We start from the raw sequence: 26,068 nt of genomic DNA, 5'->3' as shown, positions 1-26,068 counted from the left end.
ACATTTAAACCTGTCGTTCTATACCTCATTTTTTCCTTCATAAAATAATGTCATCATAGGATGAGATAGGAATATTAAACAAAAACACTCAGACACAACCTAATATGAAAACCTTAGGATTTTTACCACACTAAAGCAGTTACCTGATGCAAAAGAGCTTCTCTAGTGTCTTCAGATTCACTCAACTTTTTCCGGGACTGCTCCAATTCCTGCTCAAGCTTTCATTTCAGAAGACGATGAAGAAAGAAAAGCAATGTAGGCATCATAATATAAAAGTCTATTTTAACATTTAATTTTGACACACATTCATCCATATAAACATCTACCTAAAATGCAGTATAATATACATAGTATTTTTATTTATCCAAAATTTTAAGCAAACTTTCATTTGCACTAAATCCTTGCAATATTTACTTAAATTACATAAAGAGATTTTTACTTACAGTCTATAATTTTTGTATCATTTTTATCACATAAATATACAAACTCATTTATATTATCCAAAACAAAAACCATGAAAGCAAACCTTTACCCAGTTAAAAGTTTAAAAAATGGAAGATAAGTTTTAACAAAGTTTCAAAAATGTTGTCCCTGGATTTGGAACATACTTTCAAACTCAAAGTTAATAATGACTTAATATTTTAAGTCACCTTTGGTAAATAGTTTATTCATAGAAGTGTTAAAGATGACACACATTGGTAGAACTGTCATTGGTAAAGCATGTAGGATTTTCTGTGTGGTGCAAGATGATGAATTTGAATTATTCTGCAAACAAGAGGACTAAAATATTGAAGCGCCCTGAATTTCATAAAACTGAAAGTTTTCCTAATAACATATTATACAAAATGTGCAATCAGAAATAGTCATCAACTGATGACCATTAAAAAATTAAAAGAAGAAACTAAAGCAAAAGCTACAAAATATTTTGTGACTTCTTCCATAAATAGTTCAAAGATCCACTTGGAAATAAATACAGTTTTGACAGCAGAAATTGTTATTGTTGAGATAGCAATCACAAGGAGGATGCTGAGAGCCTGGCAAATAAGCAAAGTAAACAGGACCAACATTAAGGGAACGAAGAGAACAACATAACATAAAACACTACATAAAGGTTTAGTATAAAGGGGTATAACTTGGAAAGATGCTAAACTTGATGCAAGTGAAAAAGAAAAAACTAGGAAAAGTGTAATACAGCCCTAGTATCCTGCTAGAATAGAAAAACAAGAAATTTTGTTTTTTATTAAAAGAAAGAGTGAAATACGTCAACAGTTCAATAAGAGTAATTACTAATAACTATGGTGCAAAATAACCAGCATGAGTTAATTGTAGGGATGAAGAAAGGCTGCTTTGAGCTGCTGCTACAGCAGACTACATACAAATTCAGAGACAAAATAGAGAAAGAAATCAAGGATAATGCCCAAGTTATAAATCTGTCTGCCTGGCAGGATGGAAGAGTCATTAGAAGTAACATACTACAACTGAAGAGCGTTGAAGGAGAGACACAAGCTGATCATAGCTATATTCACAGTGCCTCTGATGCAGAAAAAAATCCCACAACTTGTATTGTTAAAAAGAAAATTTTGTTCTGCTGGTTTCTCAGGAAAAAAAAAGCATATACTGTAACAGATGACACTTTACACTCATTTAAAACCAAAAAAAGTGGAAAAAATGAAGGCTTACCTGGTGCTTTTCACTTTCATATTTCACAAGTTTGTTTCTCATAAGTTCTTCTGTTTCATTTGCTTTAGCATCTTGCTTCTTTAAAACCTTTAGAGGATAAAAATATATTGTAAACTTCACCACAAAATTTATAGAAGCCATCATTCCAAGGTTGTTAAAATTAAAGAATCTGCTCATACATTTAAGAAACAAGATCTAGACAAATGCTTTCTGTCTGCATCTAACATTTCCATGTAGAGCCAATGTATATTGTTATGAAAAGATAAATATAAGTTCATGCATACATAAACACACCCATGCAGAGAACAGGGACAAACACAAAGTCTAAAGCAGCACTAACATCCTTCCGATGTATAGAGCTCCAGACACTCAAGTTGACCCCAAACACCTTTAGATTAAGGTCTAAAAGGTTCAAGAGATCCCCTACAGATTAGCTGTGTAAATATCAGATTAAAAGAATATATTCTCTAACATAAAGTGTGCATGTTATGAAATACAATACACTGTGTAATTAAGAAAACACTACCATGAGTTGTATTAGAAGTCAAAAGAACAAAAAAAGGAAAAAGGTTATTTCTTCTGAATCTGGACAGATGCTTAGAGCCACAGGACTACAACTGAATCAACTGAAACTGTCCTGATCAAAAGTTACCAACATTGATGTGCCCTTCCTTGACAACAATCACAAAAAATAAAACAAATCTATGGGACTTTTCCCATTCCCTCTCAGACTGAAGTATCTAAAATCACACGTGTACACTTTCTAAACCATCTTATAAAAAATAAAAGTGCATTAAATATCAATTTCAAAATCTTGTCCCTTTGCAAAACAACACTATTTGTAAACCACAGCCAATCCCTGGCAAAGGAAGAACTAGACATGACAGATATTAATGAGATGTAATACTTGCAACATAAACAACCCAGGGTTAGATACCTCAAGTCATAGTAAAATCATTAGCTCATTTTAAGTATCACTGAGACACATCAGCTGAAAGAGATCAGTAGCCATATATTGATAATTTACCATGAATTTCTGTAACTTTTTATAAACCCCAGTTTTTATCTGAGCAACGTGACCATGTGTTTTCACACTAGTCACAAATTAATTAGGTTCCTTAGCACAAATCTTTTACTTTCATCCCGTATCTTGAAGCACAAGTACATCTATGCCTGCCATAATTACTTTCTAAAACAACAGAACAACAAAAATACATAGCCTTTCTGGAAAGAAATATCTTTTTCCCAGTCTGTTGTTCCCAAACAGCATTTACATTTTAAAGGAATATCTCTTTTAACAAATACGCCTGAAATTTGTCCCTATAAATTGTGCATTTCATTCAGTTTTTGAACATTTTCTCTTCACTGCACACTGGAGAGCAATTTCAGTGTATGAAAACAGAATACAAGATATCAATCAACTTCAGTGAAGCCAGGCATTCAGCTTTAGAAGTTTGGCTTTAAAAGTAGCTTTCTGGAGAAAATAAATGGCTTTATATACTTACGTCACTCTTATAACCTCACCTCAGTACACACAGGGGTTTCAGTATAGTTTGGATTACTCTTCTGCCTGAACAGTTTACATTAAAATCTGAGACTGTGGAAGACATTAATCCTAACTATGCCACTGAAAATATTACGCCACATAAAGAGTTCTACTTTTAGTCATACTGATCCCTAATCAGATAATAGAAGATTGCAATACATTTAAGGTATTTTCCTAAGTATTCAGTAGAGATTTAAATCAATCATTCCAGTCAATTATAAAACCCAACACTGCACACATTTTACTCAAAAAGACTCTTGGAAGAAGTCCCAAAAAGCAACATGAACAAGTCTAAGGTCATCTCTTCAGCTAATGCTGTTTTTGTATTACCCAAGTTGACTGGGTTTTTGTTTTGGTTTGAGTTTTTATCTTTGTTTATTTTTAATCACCAGAAGTATTAGTTCAGAACAGCCTATTTGGAATGTATAATGTCTATCAATAGCAATAGACTATCAGTTTTATTAGTAAAATTAGAAGCTTTGTTACAGTCAGTCAACTTTAGGCCAACTTTATTTTTGCCACTAAAATAATAATCAACATAGTACCAAACACGCATGTTTTCATGTGCAGATTTGGCTACAGATGTCAGAATCATCAAGAAAGTATTACAGCTGGGCTGGATTCAGGAACACTAGTAAGATTTTCAATGATTATTCCTGTTGAAAGCAAAAAATATCTCTGCTTCAGTAGCACATCCCAATTCCCAGAAATAAATATGGAAATAAATATGCCATTTCAACTTCACTGGCTTATATTCAGGCTATTAAGTAGGAAAAATTTCAAACAAAAATACATCCTTTACTATAACTGATACTAAAAATATAACCTTCATTTTTATTTTCTGCATATTATAAAAATTGCCCACAGCCTTTTTCAAGGAAAAAACCAACATATATATATACATATATATATACAAACCAGAGTTAAATACTGCAAAAAGAAGCAATCTTACAGTAAATGAAACATACTACATGTGCACTGTTTGGACTGTGAAACATGCGTAGGTGCCAGGTAAGCAGTTAATCAAAATGTCATAAGGAAATGGAAACATCTGGTCATCCACAGCCAGAAAAATGTCTACTGTTACGGTCAATTCAGAAGCTGCACAGGTAAAAGTTAATTCTGAGTTTTGCCTCCTTCCTGTACTCTTTATAAATAATTCTTTTTTGTTGTTTTGTGCCACACTTGTTTCTGCTCCACTATGGATCACTATATAAGCTTTCTCTTGGGAGGGGTAAAAGAAAAAAACAAAAACCAAAACATAAAGAGCCAACTGATTCTTTGATTTCATTTGTTGTCCCCAAAGAAGGGGTTGAGGAAGTCAAATGTACCAAAAAAGGGGAACTAGGAAACAGATGCTAAGGACAACAGCTCAAGCACACACTCTTTTCTGATGGCTCCCAAACAGCAGGCAGACACTGCCCAGAGAAGCTGAAGCACCAAGGAATGGGAACAGACCTATAGCCAACAGGATTCTCCTACCAAGATCTTCCTCTGTAAGCATTAGTGTCCAGGCTTTTCTGGAAGAGACTGACAAGAAGGTTGATGGGGCCTTGGAGGAGGCAGATGTATAGCAGGCCACAAGGAGACAGAGAACTTCCATGTACAAAGGTCTTCACAGCATGGTTTTGGGAAGGACCAGTTACATGTTCCACTGCCAGCTTAGTGGTCAGGCTAGATGAACTTTTGATTTGACCAAGGACAGCAATTTTTACAGGTCTTTATAAAGAGTTCACTAGCATAAGACAGCATTAGAATACAAATGTAACATATACCCCAACTGAGCATACCTCATCCACATACACAGAGTAACTACAGAACTTCAAAACCATAACTTACTGCTTCATAGATCAATTTCTTTTATACATGAGGAAAAGTATGGGGATGATTGTGGAACAACTCAAGTCCTCAATCTTCCCAATTTATGATAACCTTTCAAGAGCAAATCATAACTTTTACAGCAACTTTAGCCTACTAACTTTTCTTAGGGTTTGGGTTTTGGTCTAGGTTTGGATTTGCTGTGTTGGTTTTTTTATTAAATAAAACCAGATTTTTTGAAAGCGTGTTTACAGACCACAAACTGAAACTTGCTCTTTCAGTTTTTCAGACTACCACAAACATACAAGCAGAAGAGCCTCATGCTATAGTTTAAAGTAAGGCAAAAACATACCACATCCTAATCTGAATGAAAATACTTTCCCTAACTTGCTACATTAGTGATTAGCAAGGCTCCAAGTATTCTACCTAAACATAACAGCCAGGCAGTTAAAAAGAGACTACCTAGCTATTTCAGTGACAGATATGTATGAGACTTGCTCGTGTTCCAAGCAAGAGCCAGATTCAAACTACAATCAAAACAAAAACCATTGGCCACAGGTGGCATAGCACAGAGCCAAAGAGCAAGTATCAATGCTGCAGTAAAATATCCAGGTGGCTCAGAGCACAGATGAAGTTTATGTTTGTCCAAAAAGATCAGTGATAAAGATATGCAAAAAACAATGTTCAATAACACTTTTGATGATCAGTTTACCCCACTCTCTGTCCACCAGTTTCTTGAAGTTCACGGTATTTGTAGAAGGAGGCAAACAGAATCCAAGTATACAGTTCCATAAAGAGAAAGTTAAAAAATGCCTCCTGGCCTACCCAAGTTGCTAGCTTAAGACACAGCTGCAGTCACTGCCTTATCACAGTCAGTGGATCCAAAAGGTTCAAAAAAGATTATTCTGTTCACCTAAAGTATACCAAGCATGAACACATGGACACTTCACCAAAATCCAGGAAGCCAAGCACAGAATTTTGTAAAGTTGTCCAGGACACCCAACACACAGAAAAGAACGCAAAGAAAACATTTTAAAATGATACCTGATCTTGTTCTAGAAAATAAACGTATAAATGTAAACAAAAAGTAAGAGGTGATGCTGTCTTTATATTCAAAGAAAAAGAAGTACTGAGGAATCTCAAAACAGTTTTCATTTACACAACAAAAAGCAGTTGTTAAAGCAATTCATGTATATATGTCAACATCCCAGCAAGACAAGAATATTTGTTCTTTTTTCTAATCAGAAACATGTTTATATCAGGAATATATAAAAAATTAAGATATACAATGGCATGAATTCGTTTGCTAACTGCTATTTTCAAATTTGTTCTTTAAATGTACCAATACACACTTAGGTAAAAGATACATAAAATGTACAGAAAATAGTTTTTATACAACTACACATAGCACAGACAAGCTAAAGATTCAGAATAAAAATGCAAATTTAAAACTTAAAGATACAAAAGTTTATACGCCAAACTTTCTTAATGGTCAGTATACACCTAGATATCTTCTTGGTTCATAACTAGTCTATGATCAGAGTAGTACTACAATACAAGTAAGAAGCTTGCACATCATACAAAAAGATGAGAAAAAGCAAAGACAGACAAGAGAATGTCTGTATATAATAAATGTATTGTCATGTTCTGTTAAATCCTGAAAATATATCATTTAGTGCAATTTAGGAAGGTGATTCTCTTAAGACGGTAAAACACTGACAAGTAGTGGTCAGTTACAGGCACTGCACTTTGCTGAAAAAATAATGGCATTTAATCCTCATCAACTTCACATGATTTCTTAATTAGAGCAACTACTGATCACATGCAAAAGTCATATTTGATTTAGTTTGAAATGTCTAACACACAAAATAACGAAAAAATTGAATCATTGAACAGCCATAAATGCTTTAAATAGTATTTCTCTGTAAATCATTCAGGCCATATTAAACGACAGTATTTCAAAACTCAGTCCAAACACTATCCTCCTTTCCAGTAATGTTACTTGGGAAACATCTTGGAGAAAAAAATTAAAACATATGTAGACTTCAACAGAACATTATGTCTTTGCAATGATTACCGCAACACTGAAGCCACTGTCAGAGTTAGAAGTGTCCATCTAACACATAATTCGAATTACAAAGGACAAGAAACAGAATAACAAATTAACAAGTTCAAAATTATGCAGAAACATGTTTCATTCAAATAGCAATTGTAGCAAAATATTTATTTACTTTATTCTCACTAGGCTACGGAGAAGTAAACAAGGCAATTCAAGTACATTCTTTCTAAAATACAGCAACTAATACTGTACTTTTAGAAAGGAGCTCCGTAGGAAAAATAAAGTAGGATTTACAGAAGAAAGGATTAAACCATCTTAATTCACAGTTGGACATCTTAGGGGAATAGAAGGTCTAGGATGTACTTAGCATTTCACAATTTTTTTGCATGAAATTCAAAAGATGAGTTAGCAAGAATAAAGGTACCCACCCTGAAGGCTCATGATCACATAGACTATGATCATTCAGATGATCTATGAAAGATCATACGAAAATTCTTTGAGCTACATTTGAACTCATTCACTTGAAGTTAAGTTTTGTTTCTAAGGAAATTATGGCAGTGTCAATCTATCTTTAGAGATTATAAGCCATCATCCTTTTAAAAGGACAAAATAAGATTGTTCCATTCTGCAGATAACACTACCAAACCACAATAATACATTAGATTAGGCATCCCTTCCCCAGCCTGAAGGCACAAGTGAAGAATCCAGAAGTGGACATAGGCATATTAAAGAGCAATGAAAACTGAAATTCAGCACTACAGCTCCTTTCACCCACTAGGGCACCAACTGGGGGGAAAATGAAACAGTAAGTCTTTCTGAAATACTGGCAGAAGGATTCCAAGCCTTTTGATAAATGTTACTTTTTATCTATATCAAAAAAAAGCATCTCATCTTCCAACATATGACATCTTTGAACAGTCTCTAGCTTTACATGAAATACATAGTATCATGAGCAAGGTTCCTCAGTATCACTGCACAGCATGTCTTCCAAAAAGCTATGCTGCAAACACTAAAAGTGAAAACCAAGGAATTAAGACAGATTTTCTAAACAGGAGCAAAATCAAAAAGGAATAAGTATTTTTCGTATCTTTTCTAAAAAAAGAAGAGAAAAAGCTAATAGTTGTCTCAAATTTTAATTTATATTCTAAACATTTCTATTTGTCTTCTAAACAGTATTCTATATTTCATCAGGTATTGTTGACTAAAACTGAAATGCAATGAAAAGTTGTCTGGCCACTACCATGCTTTTGATTGCTTTTTGAAATAAATTATTGCATTTATATAAATTCATTTGCATGAGCAAGCAAAGTTTACCCTTTAGAAAATAAAATGTTTTAATTGAAAAAAACCCAGCTAATAATTTGCTTTTGTTTGCTTGGGTTTTCAGGAAGGGCATATGGGGTAGGTGCTTAAAACATTTGTATCAGTCACCAAAAAGGTCTAAATATAGTCAAGACAATATAATGAAGGACTGAGACTGTGCTTGGTATCATCCGATCATCAGAATAACATGACTTGGACTAAGAGTTAAAAAATGTGCCAAAGATATGAGCACTTTCGCCAGTTTGACAGGTACAGGCTCACAAATGCAACACATTCCTAATCAAATCTTAAATGCAAGGAAAGCTTCCACTTGCATACCTCCTGTAACTGAAGAGACACGTGTCCCAGCTGGTCCTGGCGCCTTTCTACAAGCTCTCTTTCAGCACGCATTTCTTCTTCTATCTCCTGAAGTCTTCTCTCTACCCGTTCTGATACCTTCAAAAGGAAAAAAAACCCTTGGTAGGAAATTAGTGTGTCCTTTAAATACACGTGAAAATATCAATGGCAAAAATGTAAACAGAGTTCAGGGCAAAAAGAAAAGAGAACATAATTTGTATTTCATTAAAGCAGATTTAGAATGGTAGAGAAAATAACTAGTCATAGCAGTGAGTACTCCAGAAGTACTCAAGCAGGGAACCAAACTGTTATTTTGCTGGTAGTATTGTCCTTTAGGTGTATACACATTTTTCTCTATAGAGGTGGCTCTACTCAAGCATTAAATATTTCACTATCAAGGTTAAAGGAGCTTAATGTGAAATTGCAATACAAAAGTCTTAGCCTCTCTGTCACAAGGCTGATTAACCTCTGGAGGGACACTTCGTTCACATCTCCAGCCTGCAAAACAGACCAATGTTTGCCTCTTTCATGATACAAAATCTGTGAGTAAAAAGTAGTAAACAAGAACTAAGTACAGGAGAATGCCTGTAACAACACAAAATAATTACAACACTTTAAGCCTTTTTTCCAATATTTTGTGAACCCGTAGACAAACTAATGCAATCAACAACAGCTATTTATTAAAGCAAGTCGGAATATGAACATAAAGCTCAATCAGACTAGAATACCTAGAATTACTTCACTTTTGCAATTCAAGCTGCTAGCAGACAGCACCCTCTTGAGGCAGCAAATTAAATTTATTTTGTTAAAGATTATGTTGCTAAAGACTTGTTAAAGAAAAATATTTATGTATCATTTCCTCCCTACCTTAAAATTAATTACCAAATAACATTTAGATAAAAAGAGAAAGATGGAAATAAAAAGAGATAAAAAACTAAAACACAATTCAACTATTAGCTTTTAACGTACGTGGAGGTGAATAAGTTCTCTTTCTCTGTTAAGCACACTTCTATTAGTGCTACGCCTATGAATGGATAGAAGATTTTACCATGAACAACACAACTGACGTAGCTAGCAACAGAAACACAATTAAAGGTACACTTATGTTCTGGGTTTCACAAGAACAAATGAACAAAACACTCTTTTTCTTCACAACAGAATACATCTCTCAGAAAACACTTCTTGTTTGTGCAGCCAGATGAACAGCCAGCTTACAGTCTGGAATATTGTATTTTTTCCTAAAACCATCAGGAGATGCCTGGTACTGCATCAAACCACACACTTTCGTGAAGTTATGAAAGCTCTGCAGCCATAATCCAGAATAATTACTTACTAAAAAGTCATGTATAAAAGATAAAGGCCACATTGCGATGTTTGTTTTGACAAGTACTGCTTAGCGTTACTTCTCAGAATTCATAAAACACTTCAGCTAACAGAAACAATGATGCTATGTAGCAGGAACAGAAAATAACACTGTTATTAAACTTGTTATATCTTTGCTGAAAGCCAGGAAATAAGCTGTCATCCTTTTCCCCACACATATCTAACATAAAGAAATGAAACAGTAATGTTTTAACTTTTTTTTTTAAGTCTTGACTATGTGCTTCTGAAGACAAAAGCTTTCTCAGCTCTCTCATGTACCTTTTTCAGTGAAGCACTTTCTTAAGAGCACTAAAGCTATTAAGAAAGAAAACATACAATTTTGACCTGACAGAAGATTCAAAAGTAACATCAGCCCCAAAGATAACATTCCAAAGGAGAGTTCAGTAATTTATTCACCATCATGGGTCTAAGAAACACAGCAGACAACATGACATGAGGCAGCACTAGACAGCCTTTAGATTCCTGCAAAGTTCAGATTTCATTACAAATTATCACTAACTCAGAACAAATAAGAAAGTAACTTTATTGAAGTGATTTGCCTTGCCTCTGACTTCCTTCAGCTCACTCCATAATACAATTGTTGTATTATTTCTAACAAGGCACTAAAAAAAGATGGATAATATATCATTCTATTTGTCATGGAAATTTCAGTTACAGACATAATCCTCTTTAACAAACAAAAAACCCTCCACAACCAACACAAACCACCAAACATTTTGATGCTACTTATAACTATTTGTTTCCCATACTTTGTACATTGATATGGTATTGCTAACACCTTGGCAGTGCAGCAAGGCTTTAATTTCCCACAAGAATTATGTTCCCTGTTTTTGTAGCCTCTCTGACTTTCCTCAGATTGTCACACAGCCTGTGGAATACAACAGTAGGGGTTAAAAAAAAATTAGAAACGGTTAAGTGTTAATGTATTAATTAGTACATGCAGAGTAAACTTAAAAACGTACTTGTCTTCCTTTGTCCCAAATGACCCTGGCTTGGGACAACATTTCTCCCACGAAAGTATGTATTGTGACCTCTGAATGTTACCAAAAATCTTAATGTGGACAAGTGGTTCACCAAAGGACAGTACAAAGAATATGGAGGCTCCACACTATGACATTAAATACTAGCACGAAATTACTGCATTCAGAACATATTAAAATATGATTTCAAGCATGCTTTTTTAGCAACACAGACTATCTAAATAAAAATGATGATACTAGAGCTGTGTATCCACATACAACTTTCAGGTAGCAGTAAAATGTATGAAAACAGATTAAGCTATCAAGAAGTTCCTCTTCTCTCCTGCAATTAAATACAAAGAACAGAATGTCCTTTTTAAAAACTAGGGTGACATTTAAGTCCTGCAGCTAAATACAATCTTGTGGAAGATGCTGGATGCTTACTGTACAAAAATCACCATCCCACTTATTGAATTCCTGCCCTGTTTTTTAGCTTTCTGCTGTTATTCCCAGTGCAAAAGTCCTGCTAACAGAAATTAATTTCTACAGATTTTTGCTGCTGTTCTTGTTATGATCCATTTTATCATCAATGCATTGTTGAAACAGGAGTATTAAAAAAAAAATCACAAAACAAGCAAACTTTTTTCAGAGATATAACTTTAAATATTGTTAAACTCTTCTCTCTCGGCAAATGATAATATGTGTTATACCTTTTATAAGTCACCTATGAAGTACCAAAAATCTTTATACCAGATCTTCTGAGAGACAGTTCATTATCTAACAATAATCCTGGCCCTCTGAGATATCATAACCATAGTAACTCCATGTAAGACCCATTTCACTTGATATTGCTGTCTTTTTCCAGAGACAGTCTATCATCATTTTACAACAGCACCATCTCAATGATGCATCCACTTAATTTTAACTACATGAAGTTGTTTTCTGTGTATAAAGATCAGCATCTTGTGCTATTTGGGATGTGCTTCTGTCCAAGTGATTGTAACAAAATATCCAAGAGGGTAATCTTATATAACCATAAAGTAAGCAAACATTCTCTCAATTGCTTATATCCCTTTCTAGCAAACACCCAAACCCATTCCAAAAGCAAAGGAATAAAATTTCTGACTAAGAAAGAGATTTTGATATAGAGAGTTGTAGAACCAGAAAGGCTTTATAGCAAAACTACATATAGATTCTCAAGTACAAGGCCATGGAGAGTGCTTGAACTGAAACAAGCACCCAACTATGCACGAGTCACCACATTCGATGTTATCTATTTTTTATACTGAGATGGAAAAGCTCACTTTACACGTAAAAAATTGTGCTTTGCTTGTGTTGTGCAAATCTTAAAGTATTCAAATTCAGCATCAAAAAGGCTCTAAGAATGATAAACTCTAACAAAAATAAATTCTGAACTAGTGACTCAAAAGAACTGTAGTGACTTAGACCTTTAGTATCACAAATCTACATACAGGCAATTTTCAAACAGCCCTGGATATACAAAACTGCAAGAATTTAGATATATGTCTCGAAAAAAATAAAGGACACTAAACTGAAAAGAATGTTTCTACCATGAGCTCATGTTGTGAAATTATCAAGATTTCAAGTCAATAATTTATTGCCAAGAACCATACAGCAGAATATAAATACAAGGATGGCAATGTTTGAGGTGATAAACACTCCCAAGTGAAATCATAAAGGCACTAAGGACAAAAGTTCCTGCACAACTTTGAATTAGGAAGTTTTGAGAAAAAAATTATTTCATCTTACCCAATTCACTTTCACCAAGGACAATCAATTCTGAATTAAGCAATCTCATTAGAAGAATTCCTAAGTCTGCTGGTACCAACAAGTGGTCCATGCCAACAATACTGTTATCAGTGACAAATACAACACTACAGCCCTTAGTACCTATGCTTGCAATTTTAGAGCAAGATTGATCACCTATGAGAAAATATGCACATAAACCCTTGCTCTGAAAAGTCAACTTTGCTACAACTTTAATATCACAGTAAATGCTTACATAAAGCATACACTCAAGTCTTATGTGTCAAGAGCTATCTACAGGATTCTCACCTACTAATTACTGGGGTGATTCTCAACTTCTCTTGTTCCTACAGCAATACGCTGCTTGACTTCCATCTCAATAGCAGATCTCTTTCAGACTTAAGTTAACATAGTCTGCAGTCAGTCTGCTTCCAGCAGATACAGGAGACAAAAAAGAAAAGACTGTCATGGCTGTCCTGCCTCCTTTGTTACATTTTGTCACAAAGCCTTCAGAGAAGAGTGAAGTCCGAAAGAGACTCTTTCCATTTTGCTACACAGATGATAAGGATTGAAAAGGAGAGGGAGGGAGGGACAGAGGAAGAAGAGACAATAGTATTTACTATCATAACATGGGAAAGCTTGTATCTTCCCAAAACTGCCTTCAACAATTATAACGGCATTCAAACCAACGTTTGAAGTTAAAAAGCATTTTTCTCCAAGACTGTGAATTTTGAAGCAGAAAAATTCACAATATACACACCTGTAAAACACTTGTACTTAAAACAAGCACCTGAAATATAAAACTTGTCTTGTTGGTTTCATTATCAAAGGGTAACATTTCAACAACCTATAGTAGTCCAAATAAGATCACGTTCAGATATACATATAAATATATGACACCAATTAACAAACATTAAAATAGAAGCCCACATCCTGCTTAGAATACCAGATATAAATAATCTGTTCTACGTTGTCACACTCACCGTTTCTTGTCTTTGGGACTCAGTGACTTTTTCAGACAATTCTTCTAGAGTTTTCCTTAATTCAGCATCAGTCCTACATAGAAAAATATTAGTAAGACAATATTCTACAGTGCAGAAGCTAAGTAACATCCATGATAACTTTAAATAGTAACAACCCACCAGAATTGCTTGCTACTTCAATTTGTTCTACAGCCTCTTCATAAAAGATCATATCCTATTCATAATAATTTATAGCATAATTAGAAACAAGCCTCAAGTGAAAAATTCATGATCAAAAGCATTCCCTTTCCTCAGGTGAAGAAACAGCATCTAAGTATCAGCTAGGTATCAGGTCAAATACAAAATTAGGGACACATCTACACAGTCCTTTTGAACAGTAGTTTCCTACTAGGAATTAACAGTTTAATTCCTGTTATTGCTATTGAAGAAAGCACCACATGTTGAGAAAGTACATATATTAGGGCCTGCAGGAGAGCTTGCCCTGAAGGGACTCCTGTGACAAGAACAAACTAGGAGCAAAACTGTAATGAAAGACATTCCCTAGTCCTTGCCATTTTGTGCATATATTTTAAAAAGTTGAGGAAAGCCCCATATATTACACAAATTGGAATTAGTAGGTGTTATTTAAATTTATAAATACTACAGAAGATTACACAAATAGTTCATAATCCTACTTTCATGTACATGTTGCACAATCCCTCATTTTCCCCACAATTATTTTTTGAACTAGAAGACTTTAAGAATTTTTTCCACACTGTTCTTCACAAGGAGTTATATTCTGTTTATACCGATTTCTTCTTGAAAGCTCACGACTGATGTCATCTCCCAGGCGAAGTTGTTCACTGCTGAGATCTCGAAGAGACTGGTGGAAAGAATGCAGCTGTAAATAAAAGTATACAAATTAAACCAAGGATTAGGAACTTTTTTTTCTGGGATATTCCAAAAATACATATCTATAAATATACACAATTTTAAAAATAAAGCAGATAAAAATAACTAAGAAATAATAAAACTCCATGAAATGTAATTGAGCCTGGATGACTGGACGAGGCTTGTGCACTTTCAATCCACCCTTCACAATACTTGCTCATTGTAGTTCAACTTTCAGTACTTTATTTGCTAAACCAAGTTTCCTAGCTATGGTTTTTTTTTTTCCTGTGGTTCATAGCTTAGACACTATACCACCTCTTTAACCTTAAGCAAAGCAAATTGAAACAGCTGAACAAGTAACGTTTAGCAGACATATTTCATGTTAATAGACACTAGTATTGGTAAAACAAAGTTCTGCCCAGCTATGTATGCTACTATAAATAGAATACATGAACTTGAAATAAAACAAGCATAGCAGTATAATGTATTCTGAAACTACCAAGAACAGGTATTTTACCTTGCCCAAGATATTACATACTCTTTTTAGACCTTGGGGGAAAAAAAAAATGAAACCAAAAACATACATCTACCTTTCTTTTTAAAATCTCCCATTTTTCCCTTTCAGCAGGCTTCCAATTTATCATCAAAGTTTTAGGGAGCAAACAAAAAAATTAATAGGTCATTCATTCTTCATGGGATAGAAAGTGACAGTTAATCCATCCTAATGCAACCTATTCCTGTCAACAATTCCACGGCCAGGATCGTCGTTATGAAAAACCCTAATTCAAAATACTCCTTTGTTCTGTGCCCTAGATTTAAACCTGGATCTTTCACAACCAAGCTGACTGCCCTCAAGGCACTACTGCCTCCCCTACATGATTAACCAGAAATTTTAACCTAACCTGTGAGACTTTGAAATAACACATAGTACTTTCAAAATGCATGTGCTAAGAAAGAGAGGGACTTAAATGTGTTAAAAGACCATTTGGCTGAAAAATTACTTCAGTTAGAAAAAGTCAGAATGGAAATAAGGAGACAGTGGTTACAGAAAAAAGAAAAAGCCATAACTTTAGTTAATTTCTAATGGTCTAATTTCTTTATGTCTAGTCTAATTTCTGCCTATAATCATGATCAATGGTTACTTCTAGTTCATCATTTCTCAAAGCACTATACTCTTCTTACAAAATAGTTAATGAAAAGAAAAAAGCCATAAAAAGCAAGAATAAGAAATAAACCAGCAGTTACCACCAAAACTAAAAAAAAAAAAAAAGCTCTTTGCCTACATAATTACTTAATATGAAGAACTTTGCATGCATTGCAGGAACTCCCTCGTACAAAGTATCCAAGATATTTATAGAATATCTAGAAATAATCTAAATAGTCCTGAGGATTTTGGATGATTGGAAGGAAAGATTTCCATGTAACATTATTTCCTTCCAAGGATTATTTTCCACACTTACATTGGGGGAAGAAGGAATGGGGGGGGGAGAACTGCATTGAAAAGACAATGAAACAGGGTTAAATAAAAATCTAGAATTTCTATAGCTTCCCAAAATGTCAACTGAGAAAACTTGTTAAGTTTAAAATTATATGGAAGCTGAGACTGATTTAATAAAGTCAATATGAATACCTTACAATCAGTTTCTTTAATATTAGTCTACATATTCACTCAAGCAAGTCTAGCCTCCCTGTCTGAAAAAGCAAAACCAGCTAGTGAAATCTCTCTACCTGTAGGATAACAGAAACACTATAATCTTATCCATTAAGATAATTAATTTATTTTTTCTGAAGTCTGCAAGCAGATAAAAGTTAAGGGATATGAAAATTACCTGTGGCACACACATCCTGTCCTCTTCCCATCATCTGCCTGAAATACAGGCTCAAATTATTCCACTCACAGGTCAGACCAAGAACTAAGAACCACCTGGTTCAAAATCAGTCCAAGCTACACTGAAGTAAAAGCAACAGCACTATGCCCCTACACCATTAACTAAAACAGAATAAACCCCTTCACAGCCTCACTGAACTTCAGCATGAAGGTGAATGTTAATTGGCTGGAAGGGACCTCTGGAGATTATCCCATCCAAGCCCCCTGCCAAGGCAGGGTCACCTAGAACAGGTGACACAGGAACTTGTCCAGATGGGTTCTGAACATCTCCAGAAAGGGAGACTCCACAACCTCCCTGGGCGGCCTGTGCCAGTGCTCTGCCACACTCATTGTAAAGTTCTTCCTCACACTGAGGTGGAATTTCTTGTGTTTTAGTTTATGGTTATTGCTCCCTGTCCTGTCACTGGCCACCACTGCACAGTCTGGCACCATTCTCTTGACACACCTGTTAGAGATATTAATATGCATTACTGAGATCCCTTCTCTGTCTTCTCCAGACTAAAAAGGCTATTCAGAGATAATTTTTCTTTGTCATTAGACAGCCTAAAAAGTAGGGAGATTATTTTCATATTTTACTTTTGATATCACTACCATCTGCATCTTTTTCTCTATAACGATTTGCAGGAATCTTGATAGATACAAGAGGTGCCTGCCTAATGAAAAAAGCAGGTAACATTGGAAGGACAAATCATAGCTGAAACATTCTTAGCTGAATCTTCAAAATCACCTCATTTAATGTAAAAGCAAAGAGTCTGGTGACCACTTATTGCCTGCTTGGAACAGCAATCCCATTAGTGCTCTGTACCTGGTCCACATTATCTGCCTCATTGACAAATCGAACACTTGCAGATCTAGACCTTCGATGTTTATTGCCCTGTGAGTCTCTATAATCCCTGAGAGGAGAAGTGGGCAGGAAGTGGCAGTTGCCTGTAGGAGACATGAGATTAAAAAAATAAGTAGGAAGACAAACTTTTGTATAGGAAATTTTTAATTTTGCTTCATGAAAAATGGTTATTTCATCTTGACAATATCCTTCTAGGTCACATCACAGACAACACAACTACTGAATTACATAGCATGCATATGACTCTTTTAGTTCCTCTCAGGATTCTCCTTCAATTTAAATATTTCTTACCTATGACATACAAATATTCCACAAAGAGGAATTCTTTCTCCAAGGATTAGTTTTTTCCTCAAATTTTATTTACCCAACCAAACACTTTTCCATCCACATGAATCTATCAGAGATTCAAACTATTATATTTCACGGTTTTTACATAGGGATGAAATTTTTAGAGCTTTCTACTAAAATGTATAAAATACTACCTGTCAAAGGAATACTCCTCCCAAACATACCTTTTCCCAAAACATAATGAATTTCTGAGACATAAGGAAAAAAATCTATTCTTTTGTCGGTCATAAATAATTTCTGGTTTTTTCTTTTCCACTGTTTCCAAACATCCATAATCTCAAGCATTTAAAATTTAAACTCCCTTTTTGCTGTGAAGCAAGTTTCAGAAGCTGCAATATCTTTTGGATGTAGCTTTAACTTGTATGTATCTACAACTCATGCAGTGGAAAATTAATTTTCTCAGCTGAAAGAATCAACGTTTCATTTAGTTCTCTTGGGATATCAGCAGAAAATACTAACAGAAACAGAAAGCTGGAAAAATTTACCATATCAACAAGTGCATAACTTAATGCAGGTCTCTCAAATTTCTAAACTCAGTTTCTATGAAGTCATCAGTGATGACTTTCTATAAGAGTAAGTATTTTACCTGATGTTACTTCTCCATCCAGGTCACTGGGATACAAGCTTGAGAGAGATGCACTTCTCATTCCAGAGTTTCGAGTTAGTCGCTGGCTCCTTAATTGACCTATAGATTGCTCCAGTGTTTCTTTTAACTGCGTAAAAGTTATAATTTATTGAAATATGAACAAAAACTTGGGTTTTTTTAAAAAGCATGGGAAATATTCTTTATTTAAAAGTAATTAAGAGAATAAAAGTTATTTTTAAGCCAAGTACAGGTATGAATTAATAACAGTTTTTCTTCAATATCTATCACATTCCTGTAATTATAGCAAAACATGCTTCCAACATTGGCAGCTTCAAATATCAAGTTTCTTAAAACAGTGGTGCACCACATGGTGCACCACCATGAAAACTCAAAAGTTTGTCTCCTACAGTCAAAATAAGACCTATCTGCCAGCAATGTTCATATTAATAGTCCTGCAAAATCCAGAAAATAACTTCAAAAAATTGTTTCTTACTGGAATTTTTCCACCAGCCCTACCTGAAATCAACTTTACATATGGCTATTAAATTTCCCTAAGCAGCTTTACAGAAACCCCTATTTTTAGAAGTTTCACTTCCAGGGAAAGGAAGCCTTTCCCAATTTAAGAGTACAGAACTAGTTATATTAAAAAATTAGTTCTTAATTTTTCAAACTTACATCTCATTTTTTAAGATTGCATTTGTTAACTTTGGTTCTTAGCCACTTGCTTTGTCACACCTTTATTTGACAATCCACAAAACATCAGTTTCTAAAGGTTTACCTTTTTCTAAGAGAAGCTTATAAAAAGCGGTTAATTTGATGCTTTACTCCAGCAGAATTATACATTGTGTTGGAAATCTTTTGCTGAAGAAACAAGCTTTCTTTTCTATACATTTGCTTCTTTGCTCTCTTTACCTTCACATGTACAATATACCTACATTTCATATGTATCTGTTTCAAGGCAGCACCTGCTGCAGCTTGTTTGTAACCGAACTGTAAATCTCTCTTGCGTTAGCAGCACTGATTTGTTTTGCTTTCTCTAAAACACCTGTTTTCAAACTTGCAGAAGACTCATTTTATAATTTTCATCACTTCTGCAATTTAGAGCAAGCTGATCAACAGATCCAGAAACTGTTGTATGAGAGGAAAAAAAGCTACACCAATATTCTCACAATTCCATTCCCCGCTATAATTCAGCTTTTATCTTACCACGTCTTCATGAAAAATGAAACATGTTCCCTAATACTCTACTTCAGCTACACATCTTGTACTTGGCATGGTAACATAACATAATCTACTGGGTGATTATAAACCAGAAAAGTAATGAGTCTTCAAAATCTGTCCGAGTTTCATTATATAATATATTACTTTATTATTATTTAGTTAGTACAAATAAATATTAAAAGCTTCTGTTTACAGCTACTTAACTCCTTATATATTCTGCCCATTAATACCAAGTTTTCAGCTATGAATTCTACTAACTGAAAAGATCTAAGAAGATAAACTGAAAGTTGCTCACAGTTGTAATTGCTTTGGTTTGTTCCTTGTTGTATTCTCTGTATTGTCCTAGCAAATGGTCGACATGTCTTAGATTTCTGTTGGTATCCTTAAATAAAAAAGTTTTAGGAAAAAAAGTCAAAACAGAAGCCTGCTCTAATCAAACATTAATGTTGTTTTTATTCTTATTGATTTCTAAGATTAAATGGAAAACACAAGTGCTTTCTAAAGGGTCTAAGCATTAAAAATCCTATTCAAATAGCCAGAATCTGAACGGGTACAGCATGGCTAAAGGGAGGAAAATGGGAAAAAAAAGAAAAAAATCAAAACCAAATGTTATCATTTCAGTACAACAGTACGGCCTCCACTTCAAATAAAAAGTTTTTTCAAGTTTCAGCCATTCTGTAGAAAAACCTTCATAATCCAAAGATCTTAACATTATCTGCTTGTAGAACAGAATAGTTATGTGAGAAGTAACAAGTTTTTGAAAGTGAATACACTAGGTAAGGTCACTGAATGAGTATTCTCTGACCAGATAAACACCTGGATCAGATAGAAGACCTGCTGATAAGCGGTCCACAAAAAGCAATTAGCTTAAAATCAGAATTTCAGAAGAGCAGCTAAAAAGAGGCTAGACAGAATTAGAATACCAAAGAATCCTTCTTAAAAATAGTCAGACTGTATTCTTATTAACTTATTTCTTTTTTTCTGGATTGATGTTTATTTTCTAGATAAGAAGTTTTGAAGTTTAAACTTACCATGTATTGATTTTTCTCTTCTCATATATTAAAAGGAAAAGAAAATATTGCTGACCAAACAATAAGCAATAAAACATAAACCCATCCACTCTAGGTATTCAGAATTGTCAGCTAGAGAAGAACAGGAATAAATTCTCAAGCACTAATGGTGTCAGGATAGCTAAATGTCTCCTCCTACTTGCAAAACAAATTCAGATATTGCCTCTGCACCCTCCATTTTTTATTGCTCAAGTATGTATCCATTACAAGTTAAGAAATAATGCTTCTCACAGTGCTTTTTCACATCTAGAAAATATTTTAAATGTAAGCTCTATCCTGAAGGAATTAACTGCTTACATATTTACCAGAAATTTGGAAATTTTATACAGTTTTTACTGTATAAATTTTATACAAGACAAGGCTGACACTTTCTGCTAGAAATTTTAATGCCTCTTGTGAGAATCTAACAAAGCTGATTTGGCCTTATTCAGTTTGCTAGCTTTATAAATAGTATTCCTCAACAAATCAGTGTTTCTAACAATATTCTATTACTATCTGAAACAGCAGCTGTATAAAAGTGTAACAAGCCACACACTTTCAGCCCAAAAGCAGTATGGTCAATTTCCCAAAACTTTTTGGTTTGCACAAAAAGCAATGTTTCCCATCTGTACAGCACACTCCACAACTTTAGAAAAGAAAATTTGACCCTGTATAACAGAAACAGCTCTATAAATACTTTAAAACTGTATTTTGTAAACAACCTGTAAAGTGCTTGCTAAAGTATGGATCTTCTCTGTAACTTCTTCAGCACCATAGTTCTGAGCTCTGCTGTGGGATGCTCTAAAAGGCCGCCTTCCAATTCGACCCTTAAAAAAGTTATCTGAATCACTGGATGAATCTGCCATCAGGATCTTGAAGCCTAGGCAGGAAGACCAGAAAAAGTAATGTATATTAATTCCTGTCTGTAACTGAACAGTCTTGCACCATATTCCCGAAGTAGCTAGCTTCATAAGCCCAGATTACACTTGCCTTTCTAGTTTGGGTCAATAGGATGTACTTTTGAAGCAGATTTTCCAACTGATGCTCAGTTATTATCTTTGTTCACAGGGTCATAATGCAGGAGGCAGAGCCTCCTGGGAGCAAATTAAATCAAAATATACACTCTCACTACTTCCAAGTGTTCAGTACCCATGATAAAATCATGACCCCAAAGCAAATTCTCCCCCACAACATACAGTGGAGACATCAATGTTTTATCAATCATCCTGCTCTGCAGAACCACACTCCTTTACCTCACATTACTCACTAAGCTGTCTTCAAGAATGGGGATTGCTAAATCTCAAGGATGGCAAGATAGAGGGAAAATAAGTCAACAATCATCAGATGGGTAAAATTATTAAAAACCACAGACATCTATGCCTAGTAAAGTAACATAGTAACCGATTAAAACAACAGCCCTCAAAAGGTAGGTCAGAATTTTTTTTTTAACTATTACACACTGCAACAGTCTGCCTTAACATCATGGAATGACTTGATGAAAGAAGTAGACTAGCAAACTCCTAAACACCTGTAGTCAACCAAAAAAAAAAAAAAAACAGGAAAAAGGCACAGTAAAGATGTCATACTTCTAGTAATGAGAGCTGAAATTTCCAAAAGAAACCACGGATGGATTAAAATCTTATCTTACATTTTATATAGAGGCAACTTGACCTGTTTTTCCAGGTCCTTATATTTAATTTTTAAAAGGTTGCAAATCTGTGTCCCTCAGACTTGGTTAAAAACTTTTCAAACATGAAAGAAGAGTAAATCAACGTGCTCAGTCTGTGCTCAAGCATATCAGTATTCCTTATATTTTCTGAACTGGTGAATTTACCTCATTTTTCGTCTTCTCATCTCACCTCACTAAAGCACATTTTTCCTAACTATCAGAATTCATTATTCCAGTGCCTCACTCTAGTCAGATACAATGAAGTCTTAATGAGACTGAAAAAGAATAAACACTAAACACTGGGGAACAGAAACTATGGGATATTTTCAAAGACAAAGAAAAATATAATAAATAAAACAACGGTAGAAATAATAGCATAGAATAATACCAGGTTTACTGTCATTTGGTTAAAAAATTATCAACAAAACACAACAAACAAGTAGAACCACAAGACCACTATAAAGCCCCAACTACTAAAAAGCAAAGACTGGAGGGGAAAAAAAGGAAACAAAGACTTACAGCAGGAAAGATTAATGGGTTTATTTTCAGCTGTCAAAAAAATAGGTTCATTAAGATATATACTAGCCAAAGCACAGAAGAAAGGTCAGTAATCAAGGTAAACATAAAAGAAAGCACAGGATAAGAACGACATTTTGCCTGAAGAAAACTTACTATTTATGGTTAAACATTCCTCTTTGTTGTCATGAGCAACCTAAAAGGAACCACAAGTACTTTTAAGGTGAAGAAGTTATTTCACATAAAGCAACATCCTCATTTTTAAGGGAACTTCACTTTAGAAGGGAATTTCACTTTAGATTAAAAAAAAATTCAAAAACCAAAAAGAAGTAGAATATTTTTTTGTAGAAATGTTCCCTATGCACATTTGCCTAGCAATTGAAACAAACAAAAAAAGCTCATCACTTTTTTCAAAAAGTTACACTAATTTCAGCACATGATCATGTGACCTACTTCACCGTAAGAATCATTTGGCTGTTATTGGCTTTTACTTCTACCCAAACAGATCATAACCTTTGATGAACTGATGAAAAGTGTCAATAATCAGTATTTTCCTTTCCTGCAGGAAAGCAGAGCATTTCAGCTTCACTGAGGACTCTTTTAAAAACATCTGCCAGGTAAGAAGTAGAGCTGACAATCTCAACGTCAAGGTCTCCAAAGTAAACAAAAGATAAAGTCAGTGTACACAACTTGATTATACCGCAAGTGTTTTATTTGTTCAGCTCCACACAGCTCCATAGACTAATCTATCACTAGGTAACTAACTTAGTGTTAAAGCAATGGGTGAAGCCTTATAGCTAAGACTGAGCACGACAAAAAAAATTAATTATACTCACAGCAGAAAGGAACATGACACCCGAAAGGCCCTTTCCTTCAGTGCTTGTATTTGAGCCCGGAAAAAGACAGGAAAGTGATCCCATATGGTGATATTTCACCATCGTGCCTTCAGGGATCAATACCTCAATTTATTATCAGTTTGTCACACCGTTCTCCCAGCACTGTTCAGCAGCACGACACAGAAAACGGTTCCTTCACACTGTTCATAAGCAAGGAATGCCCTCTGCAAACTTCACTAACACCCGACTCCAACCTGGGAGTCTCTTTGGCCCACACAGGACCGTGGAACCCAGGACGCCGCCGGGCCGGGCCTCCGGACTGTCCCGAGGAACCCCGCGCCTCCCGCCGCCGCTCCCACCCGTGCTCCAAGCCGGACAGCCGCCTCCCGCGCACCGCCCTCCGCGGCCCTTCCCGCAGCCCCAGCCCTCACCGCACAGCGCTCCGAGACAAGGCCGCCCCGTCCCCGGACACCTTCCGCCCGCCTCACCTCGCCGCTATGGCAACTTGAACTAGCCGCCCTGCCGCCAGCTGCCGGGTCCGCGGGCCGGGCACCGGGCCCCGCAGCGCTCCATGGGACAGGGAGTCCACAAGCCACGGCCTGCCATGGAAAAGGCAGTGTACGGGACTTCAATTCCCGAGAGGCTTTGCGGCGGCGGCGCGGCGAGGGACGGGCAGGCCCCGCCTTGCTGGGACACCGCCGGGCCTGCGGGACCGCTCGTTGCAGCGATGGGAGGTTCCGCGAGAGACCTGCTGTTTGTGAAACGCTAAATTTTTACAAAACACGCGTTGGTGTTTACAAATATGTCAGCAAAATGACTGCGAAGAGCAGAAATAAAAGCTGTTGCCCTGGTAAAGCCGGCGAGTCTGTTTCACTTCCTTGCAGACGGCTGATAACGCTGCAAAAAGGCGTGTGAGCTGCAAACAGCAGCTGTTTCTTACAAAGGTGGCATCTGCTTTCCTGTTTCTTGACTTTTTCTTGTTTCCTTAAACTACACATCTCCCTGCTCCCAAATGTTGTATCCATTACCCTTGTGTGCATAAAAACGACCGAATATATACTGCTACTCTGACTGGCCTTGAAGAGAGAAAAGGGATAAAGAGTGTTGGGACCGATTACAGGAAACGTCTCCTGGGCCTCTGAAACTTGCAATAGGCCACCAGTCCCTGGAATAGTTGATCACCTATGTGTGAGCACTCCAGGCATAGGTACATGCAGTGCGATGGGGTTTTAGTACATATTGTGGCTATTGCCTCTGGAATCCACTTCAGGCAGTGGCCATTGGCCTTGGAGCACAGTAATAAGGTGTAGCTGGCAATCCATGGTGCCTGCCTTCATTCCTATCCTGCAGGACTGCTTCATGAGCTCACAATACAGCAGGCATGCTCGAATGCCATATGATTACAGCACACTTCAGGTGAAAGCCGGGTCTCCCACACTGGCTGCTTTCACCAGCGGTTCAGGCAGTGGCTGCTGGTCCCTGTGGCTTTGTGGTCAAGCTTAAGTGGCATTAACCTCATGAGAGCTGAAAGCAGCTGAGACACAGTACAGGAAGGTAAGGATATCTTTTATTTCACTGTAAGTTGAAGCATTAGTGAAAAAGTAGTGAAGAAATAAGTCTTCCCTAGTTTCAATATATGGGCATTGTCCTGGCCTTTCTTTTGCAAACTGCAGCATAGTCAGGTCTAAATGCAGGATGAGAGGCAGGCCTTATGGAGATCTCTGGAAGACAGGCCCTGAATTTTCCTGAGTTCTCTGAGGGCTTTTCTCTCAATTTTGCACCTGGCAGTGGACTTACTAGTCCATAGACTCAACAGAATTAATCTATAAGCAAATTTCTTTTCTTCCCCTGGTAGTGTCTCTCAGGCCATCACAGAGAGGGGTGAGGAACTCCATCATCATGAAGGGGTAAATAACGTGTCCTGGATGTGACTGGTGCATATATGAGAAGTGTATTTACATCTGTGCTGAGTGTGAGCACATCTGACTTGCCACTAACACAATGTTCCTGTGGAAGCTGATGCCAGTGGCTGAGACCGACATGCCAGGCACAGCCACTTGTTCTGAAGACCAATCATGCATGTGCCTGCTGAGAAAGTAGGTAGTCGGAAAAGAGTGCTTGCTAGGTTGTAGCAGAAGGGGATGCTTCCAGTGCTTCAAATGGCTGTCTGCACACAGCTACATTGTCAGCTGCAGAATTGCACAAATACTCTCTTTCATATATGCATATGAAATAAAGGTTATGCCAATGATTAAGACATAGTTTTTTCATTCCCATCAGATTAAAGCTTGCTCAGTATGAAAATTGAGATACTAAAAGCTGTTACAGAAAACATGTAAGCAGGCATATATGCCAAGATTTCTGTCATGGTTTAGGAATAGTATTCC

The 26,068-nt window shown here is 35.9% G+C and overlaps 1 protein-coding gene across 6 annotated transcripts in view; it reads right to left on the bottom strand.

The window, feature by feature from the left end:
* CEP128 (centrosomal protein 128) overlaps window positions 1-24,226 on the bottom strand; it is a 94,085-nt gene extending 69,859 nt beyond the window's left edge. For 5 of the 6 annotated variants that reach the window (XR_006163007.1, XM_033063335.1, XM_033063337.1 and 2 more), the window contains exons 1-11: window positions 24,113-24,217; window positions 23,002-23,041; window positions 21,383-21,540; window positions 19,907-19,993; window positions 18,391-18,517; window positions 17,418-17,539; window positions 14,643-14,734; window positions 13,855-13,927; window positions 8,745-8,861; window positions 1,681-1,767; window positions 144-218 (exon numbers count right to left, since the gene is read on the bottom strand). Coding sequence is in view for 5 of the 6 variants with exons in the window: in XM_033063335.1 (XP_032919226.1) it covers window positions 144-218; window positions 1,681-1,767; window positions 8,745-8,861; window positions 13,855-13,927; window positions 14,643-14,734; window positions 17,418-17,539; window positions 18,391-18,517; window positions 19,907-19,993; window positions 21,383-21,526 (924 nt within the window). In the remaining variant the exon portion in view is untranslated. Of the gene's footprint in view, window positions 1-143; window positions 219-1,680; window positions 1,768-8,744; window positions 8,862-13,854; window positions 13,928-14,642; window positions 14,735-17,417; window positions 17,540-18,390; window positions 18,518-19,906; window positions 19,994-21,382; window positions 21,541-23,001; window positions 23,042-24,112 lie in introns of all 6 variants that reach the window. The other variant, XM_033063336.1, reaches the window with a different exon arrangement.
* Window positions 24,227-26,068: the final 1,842 nt, after the last annotated feature.

The sequence above is a fragment of the Catharus ustulatus genome, chromosome 6 (assembly GCF_009819885.2).
Source record: "Catharus ustulatus isolate bCatUst1 chromosome 6, bCatUst1.pri.v2, whole genome shotgun sequence".
NCBI lineage: Eukaryota > Metazoa > Chordata > Aves > Passeriformes > Turdidae > Catharus > Catharus ustulatus.
The sequence above is the reverse complement of the archived record's forward strand: the minus strand, read 5'-3'. Positions and strand labels throughout refer to the sequence as shown.